This window comes from Phalaenopsis equestris, unplaced genomic scaffold (assembly GCF_001263595.1).
Source record: "Phalaenopsis equestris unplaced genomic scaffold, ASM126359v1 Scaffold000343, whole genome shotgun sequence".
Taxonomy (NCBI): domain Eukaryota; kingdom Viridiplantae; phylum Streptophyta; class Magnoliopsida; order Asparagales; family Orchidaceae; genus Phalaenopsis; species Phalaenopsis equestris.
This window is the reverse complement of record NW_018164785.1, coordinates 628,473-636,527: the sequence shown is the minus strand read 5'-3', so window position 1 is coordinate 636,527 and position 8,055 is coordinate 628,473. Positions and strand designations below refer to the sequence as shown.

Here is an 8,055-nt window from a genome sequence, read left to right as displayed (position 1 = left end):
ATTTTTCATATATATGTACACACACATGTACAATAAAAAGGAGAACCAATGTAATGGTTATTAGTAACCTTTCTCTGCAGGTGCTGCTTAGCTCCCTCACCAGGCATGTCTCATACCCGTTGCATTCTTGTTTTGCTTTCTTGCTAACATATTTTTGTGCAGATCAAGTCATTTTTCTTACTTTTCCTCTGTATTTCTTAGAGTCCTAGAAGTCACTTGTAGTAGAAATAAGAAAAGAACATGAATTCTGAAATGTTTGGTGCAAGAACCACAGAAAGAGGGGACCAAGAGCATATGCTTGTGTCTTGTATCTTAATTTCACATTTGATATTGATGTATAACATTAGGACCAGACATGTATATACAAAGTTTGGTCGTTCTTTTTTTTTTTTCTGAGATATGTTGCCGACTCAGCGACACCAATCTTTTCTTATTTTTTTATTTGGCTTATTTTTCTTTTTGCATGTTTACATGCTTTAAGTGGATTTCAATATTTTTTCTCTGGTTTGTCTGAGAATCACGAATCCAATATAGGATCTTTAGGATTTAAAATTTTAAATTTGCTACAAAAATTCTAATAAAATATTTAGGATAACAAAAATTTTGAGATTAAAACATTTAGGACATTGAAGTTTGCAATTGACTTTCTTGCATAGCCTTTAGGTTGGATTTTAAATGGGCTGCATACATGACTATTACCCAAGTCATATTTAACAGGGCCTCCACAATATCTAAGGACCGCTTTAGATAACTGCATTATTTTGCATATCCCGAGGAAAAGCCTCTATGCTTCTCAAAATCGACTAGCCCAACATAGATTTCTACTTAGCTGATTGTCTAGTACGCTTAGGTCGTTAGAAGGCCCGCCGACCCAAAAGAGGTGTAAGTCCTTTTTTGGGAGCACTTTCAGCTTTGTAGCTGAATCTCCCTTTCTCCTCTTTTTTAGTGACATGCTTGCCATTTTAGCGGGTATAAGTCCCTCCCATTGGAGATCCACCTAATAAAAATATGATAGAGTTTCTTTCATTTAACCTTAAGGCTACTAAGGTCCCCGCGGACGACATAATTCTTGGATTGATGACCGGGGATCTTTAGACATATTGGCTTGACTACCTTCACAACCAAATAGACTTAGGGTCTCAATAACTTGGGATGTCGGGTCCATGGTGCCCTGACCCGATCACCTCTACCTCCTAGGGATTACTCCTCCCTTCTTTTGACCATCCCTATTAAGCCATGTCATTCCTTTTGCCTTCTTTGATATCATCATGACAACCCAATTACCAATGAGCTGTCGCTCGTTTGAGATACGACGATTTGTTTTCTCCCCTTTTGACCCAGTTGTTCTTTGACTTATCAAGGTTACCCGTCAGAATGATTCAGTCATTTTGCATGCTCCGTATTCCGATGAGTTCATTTCTCATGTAGGACTACGAGAGACTCATTCTCCGCCTCGTGGCTTAGCGGGAGCTCTAAAAGCATCGGAGCATTCCCATGCAAAGTAACTATCATTTGGTAGCCCTGTGCTAGTCGTCACTACTAATGCAAGTAAGTCTTCTTTGGATCAAGAGTATTCTTGGGCAACCCCCAAAATGTAATTAACTAAGTGGCATACGTCCCCTTGGGACCATTCTAGACCCAAAACAAACAAATACACTTGATTCTCTGGTTGTGGGTAGCTCATAGGCATTCTTTCACATATATTTGACACAAGTTATTTTGATCCGATCTAGTTCTGGCGTATGTGTTGGACCTATCCTTGCAAGGTTTGACGCACAGAGGTTCTCCACGTTCTTTCTCTTGTTGCCCGCCCCTGTTCCCTCATATGTTGCGGAAGAGCGACTTATTCGAAAAATGGAAGTATTCAACGATGATGATAGACAAACTAATAACTCCTTTAACAATAAAAAGAGAAAGGAACGAAAAAAGATACTTCCCACAATAATTTTTTATTTAAAAGCCAAGTTGCTCAATGGACAAACCAAAAATTAAGTGGGTGGGGTGGCCAAATAAAAAAAAATTAATGAGTGTCTATTCATGTTGAAAAATTCCTTCTCCTAAAAATTTTAAAAATATTACAAATATAGCTATTAAATTGAAAATAAAATTAATATTAAATTATTTTTATATAATTTTATAGGTACAAAATACTTAGTATATTATATGACATTAAAAAAACTAGGGACATTTCCATACATACCAAACAATTCTCTTATATTTACATATCTAACATGTAAAAATTCATATTTACTTACATACCTCTCAAAGTTTTAATATCACATCAAAAATACCTTCTTTACCATCTCTTCAAAAAATAAATACACCTTAAACCTTTAGGTTTATCATAGCCAGGTGCTATAAATTTAAATAGCAATGTGTTACATTTGAAAATATATAAGGATTTTGTGCCATGTCTGTAATTTCTCAAAAATCCATTAAAACTTAGGGGTGAAGACTTTCTCCCCCAATCACCTCTTAGTTCCACTTCTACTCTTAATCCTCCCATAGCTCCTTTGGTTTTGTTGACACTTCAATACAGCCAATACTATATAAATAGATATATTAAAATTTGTACTAAAATATACTTCCATATGATTCCATGCTTAATAAAAACACCAAAGATTTAGACTATTTCTCTTTAAATAGTTGCTAGGCACTAAACGATTGCTGCCAAATTGTCCAAGGCATTGGAACCAACTCATGAGAGCATAAATCAAGGTGAGATCCAAGGATTCAGAAGCAAGAAAAACCATTTACGGCCCTCAAATCATGGAAAACATATTACGTCCAGAGTCTAGATGCGTCCGGACAACAGACGTGATACAGCGGGGCGGACTGGAGCTCCCTGTATCACGTCCGTTATTCATATATTCCAATCACAACAACAACATTGAAGAACACATTCGACACTTAAATCACCCCAAAAATTTATATGAACACATCACAAGAATCAGTCTTCGTAGTCGGTATTTGGTGACCACACTAATATGACGTATAAGATCTAAAATCACATACCTTTACATTTTTCTTCTACCTCTACAGGTAGTTAAGACAAACAAAAAAACAAAGAGCTAACCTTCATCTTTTCCCATCAATTCTTTAACTACCACTTTGATTTCTTCTAAATTACTATGTACAGCACATATATCAGCTTGCCTGACTCTGATAGGCTTTCTGTCTGCTAACTGAGCAGGTGCAGGTTGCCCTAACATCAGATAAAGACTGCAGAAAGAAAAACAAAACAGCTTCAGAAATTGGAAAATTATTGTATTTTTTACTGTTTTTGTAAAACATATGAAGTATTTTATACAGATCCATCAGTGATGGCTATGTCTTATTAACAACTTGGTTTTATGCAGGCTTTTTTCATTCATGTTATAAGATAAGAAAGTATAAGTACTTAATCCTTAAAGTGCCGTACCTTGACCTGCTTTTGGAGATCTTTGATGTATTCAACGGCTAAATCGAGCATATCCGCAGTATTAGTTTGCTGCAATTCAAAAAATGTAAATGACATCATAAATAAACATTAAAAATAATATCACATGCGAATGACATCGATACAAATAAGTATAGATTTAATGATATTTGATGATTTATGGTGCAACACTATCACGGTACTAGTAAATATCATCAAATATCATCAAATATCACCAATTCACATGTACGAATTCCACACGTATAATTCACTCATACGAGTTATATTGATACAACCAATACAACAAAAATATAACAAACGTGTATGTGCGAAGTCCGCATCTAATAATTTTCACAAAAATGGGGGGGTTGGCAATTACCTTATCCATGTTGGGCACAAGCTCCTGCAACTTCCTCATCCTCTCGCTAATTCTAGTCCTCCTAACCTGAAAAGATTCAAACTTTTCTTCATCCTTCAAGTCAAAATTCCACAGAGGCAATCAACAAAGAACCGAGAACTAAAAGCTATGATTTTGAATTCTCACCCTCTCTGCAATGCTTCGAGGATGAGTAGCGCAGCCTCTCTTAGCACGGATCTTACAGGGCACGGAGTCCTGAAAATGGAGAAGTTTCTCAATCGCCGCCATCTCCGAACTAGTCTTCGGCAAACTGAAATGGTGCGTCAGCCCAGCTCCATTCTGACGAACACAAAAGAAGTTAATCAGGCGATCAGAGAAGACGGCCGGAGAAGAAATGAGATATAATACCTGAAGCTCCGTTTGATTTCGCCCCACCACATCTCCGGCTCTCTTGCTAGCAGAGAGGTTATCTGACAGGAAGGAGTCCTCCCAGGATCTGACTGCGTAGCCGGGAATGAAACCCTGGCCATTGCTGCTCTCCTCCGGGCTTCCCCCACCGCCGGAGATTCCCTCGCTCCCCATCTCTGAGATCTGAGACAGCGAGTTTTGCCTCGAGGAGAAGCTTATCTGGCCCTTAAAATCTCCCCTCATGCCATTTCTGTTACTACCAGGAATCCTTCCCATCAACCCATAGCCTAGCACAATTAAAAAAAAAAAAAAAAAAAAAAAAACAATTTTGCTTCAATTTTTAAGGGCAACGAAAAGAGAATTTTTCAGCTAGGGAAAAAATTTCCATTTTAAACGAAACTGATGAATAAGTATTTCTTTCCATTTCCAGCAAGATATTTATCCAGGTGATTACCGCTGTCAGCGTTTAAGTGAGACATGAGTCCAGCAGGGGAGCTGCTCTGCCGGATTAAATTGGCGCCGCCGGATTTCATCTGGTTAACCTCCATAGCCATGGAGCTTACCACCCTGTAGGCGTTCTCTGCAATAGGCGGCTGCTGCTGCTGCTGCTGATGCTGCTGCTGGTAAAGCAATTGAGAAGAAATTGAGGAGTAACCACCGTTCTGTTCTGCTGCGGCGTTCTGTTCTGTGGCGGCGGCAGACTTGTCGCGGATCTCATCGCGTGGACTTGATGCGAGAAAGCGAGCTAAGAGGGAATCTGTTTCAGGGCTGGAAGGCCTCACGGGGAGGAAACCCTCGCAGGCCTCGCCGAGCAGAGAGCTCGGCGCAGAGCTGAACCGGAGAAGACCGGAGTTCATCTGCTGCTCCCTCTGGAAAACCGATTCCTCTTTCCGGTGACCAAACGTTGCCGCCCATGAAGATCCGTACATCACACAATCTTCCTTAATCCCCCCCTCCGTCTCTGCTCGCAAAATCAGATCCGGATCAATACGCAGGACCTAAAGCTGGAATTCAGCACAAGTTCCGAACTTTCGCCGCTTGGCCATCCACTCGTAGCTTGCCGGAGATAAAAAAATCAATCTTTCCATAGCTGCTGAAATACGCCGGAGAAGACGAAGAAACGGGGCAGGGCTGAGAAGTAAGCAAAGGGGTTCCTTTTAAGCTTCGGAGCCTTCTTCCTCTTCTTCCCCTTCACTCAATTCGGCATCGAAGAAGACGATGAGATCAATCAATCTGTGGGCTGTTGAATTTATTATCCTTTCCTCATAAATGAAATTTCCAGTTTTCTGGAAGCGCCGAAATCCAGGATGAGGTTTTCAGCCAGTTAAATAATGCCGGAAGGGAGGAGGAGGTCTAAGCGCCGCTATTTATAGGCGCGAAAGGGCGGAAACACCCCAGACTGTTTTTGTATATTTACGGGGATGCCATTGAGCGGTAAAATCTGGTTGTACCGTTGAAATAGTTGGAATCAGTTAACGTGTTCCGGCTACGTGGAGGCTGTTATGTGAAGCAGATTCATTTGCTGGACGACACGGGACAATACTGACGTCATGGTAGCAGGATAATGTGTTGGGAGTGGGACATTGGAAGCAATCGTACCAATCCGGTGGCCACTAGAATTACAGCATAACAAAAAAAAGTTGCCCAACTTAGGGCGTAAATGAGTTAGTTGAGCTCGAGTGGTGCTCTTATTGAGTTCGGATCGTCTGTCAAATTCAGCTTGGGAGCTGGCTATCGAGCTTGAAATAAAAATTTAATTTTTATATGAGCTCACTGAAAAAAAAAAACCATTGGGAGCCGGAGGAGGAGAATGATGCAATGCTAGCTCACTCAAAAATACATCAACATTCAATTTTTGCAGCTTCTCCTCAAGTTTTTAGACTCTCTGTAAACTTAAGCTCCTTCTCATGTGAGGGGTGAAAGTCTATTTATAGTGTTCTAGGTGAAATTAATGCAGGAACATCAACCATTTTGAACAAACGGTACAGAGAGTTTCATTCGATCATGAGAATTTTAATGGACATTTGAGTGCCTTAAAGATGTTAGAATTCAGTGATCTTGTGCTCGTTGGATTTTTCTTGTCGAGATGCTCGATTCAAGTATAAACTTGCAATATTCGACAACCGTTTGACCTTCTAAATGTTGTGGTATATATGAAATTTAAAATGATCGATGATGAAGCGAAAAATAGAACGAGAAAAATTCACACCAAAAAAAGAACACACAGATTTAGGTGGTTCGACAAATTGCCTATATCCGCGGAGTTGCAGAGGATTTTATTAATTGAGAAAATTACACCAGTCGATCTCTTCGACAATTACAAGAGAAACTTCTCTTTCTCATTTCTTCACTCTTCACTCTCTACACCGAGATATACCGAACATGAAGAAGAAATACGTACAAGAGAAAAAACTTATTTCTCTTCTGCCAAAAGCCATTAAGAAGAAATCAAGAAGAACAACCTTCTTCTTCTTTCAGTCAAACACACAAAATAACTAAAAGAAAGCACCTTGCGAAAATACCCTTTTCTGCCTTCTGCTTCCCGTAAGCCTCATAAAGAATTCAAGTGAATCTCCTTTCCTGTTTCGCGAACTGAAGGAACGAAAGGTTTTTAAGTCTCGCGAGAGAGAGACGAAAGATGGGGAGTTTTCTGTTCGTGAAATTGTTCTAGGGGAAAGAAGCGAATTGAGTGGTTCACGAAATATGAGAGATGGGAGGCGGAAGAAAATAACAGGAGCAGTTACAATTAGTCGGGCCAACAGTATTTTCCTGATCTCCGATAATAGTAGGAGCACTGAAGATGCCGCCAATTTTTGCAATTTTGAAGCTAAGTTCCTGATTTCTGTTTTAAATTAGTCGGGCCTTGAAGGTTCTGAGCCTTTACCTACCCTTGGATCATTCTCTTTGAGTTAATCAGGAACTACCAACCGGCATCTTCCGGATTAGTCTCGAAGGGCAACTGTTTTCATCTATTGATTTCTTCTTATTCCCAACTAGCAAAATATGCCGAACCAGTTTGTAACTACCCTTTATGCTATTTTTCATCTATTGATTTCTTCTTATTCCCAACTATTGCTCTGTATATTTATGAACGATTGGAAGCTTTCATCGGCCTCCACTGATTACAAGTCAGCTCTATTAGCTACTGATTCCCTTGAACCTCCAGCGTTAGGATTCGTCAATCCCTCTGACGCTAGGCAAAGCACTCCTTCTGCTTTATCTGCTATAATAAAGCAGAATAATACTCTCCTTCAGTTATTACTTAAAATTTCTGATAGACTTATCACTGTTGAAGATAAGTTAAAAAAAATCCAACAGAAAGAAACCGAAAGGGAGAAATCTGTTGAGAATTCTATCTTTGCCCTTCAAAAACAGCTTGAATCTCTATGTTTGGGTGAACCATCCAAAGCGGTTAAACCTTCCAAACCAAAAGGCTAACTGTTTGTTTTTCAAAATCCTAAGACTATATTTCTTATGGAAAAACAAAAGTATTCTTGAATTTATAATCCATGGCCTCTACATCTAGGAATAATTCATTTTGTACCTCCATTACCCTTCTTCCTACCCATAACGTACGAAACTCTAACCGTACATCTACTTCCACCTCAAACCTAGATGATCAGATACGTGACTACCATATGAGGTAACGTATAGTTTATGAGATTTAAAGAAGACTGCCTCGACGGAGATCTTACAACAGAACTCTAGAAATTCAGATAGATCCAGAGCAGCAATTGCAGATCTCACAACGTAGGCGTGCTAATCTAGTTCCTGCGGAGACTCTATATGAAGACGGTTGGTCTTCAACAAGACATAGGGTCTACCAACACTATTCCGAGGAAAGCATACTTGCAACTGAGGGTATGCAGAT

At 39.5% G+C, this 8,055-nt stretch overlaps 1 protein-coding gene across 1 annotated transcript; it reads right to left on the bottom strand.

Annotated features, from left to right (window-relative positions):
- Nucleotides 1–2,874: 2,874 nt before the first annotated feature.
- LOC110025933 (transcription factor bHLH130-like) lies at nt 2,875–5,512 on the bottom strand. The gene is made up of 6 exons (XM_020726630.1): nt 4,639–5,512; nt 4,185–4,471; nt 3,963–4,115; nt 3,798–3,863; nt 3,422–3,490; nt 2,875–3,222 (listed from the first exon to the last, which is right to left on the bottom strand). Exons 1-6 carry the CDS (start codon nt 5,111–5,113, stop codon nt 3,148–3,150), a joined length of 1,125 nt encoding a protein of 374 aa, XP_020582289.1. The 5' UTR covers nt 5,114–5,512; the 3' UTR covers nt 2,875–3,147.
- Nucleotides 5,513–8,055: the final 2,543 nt, after the last annotated feature.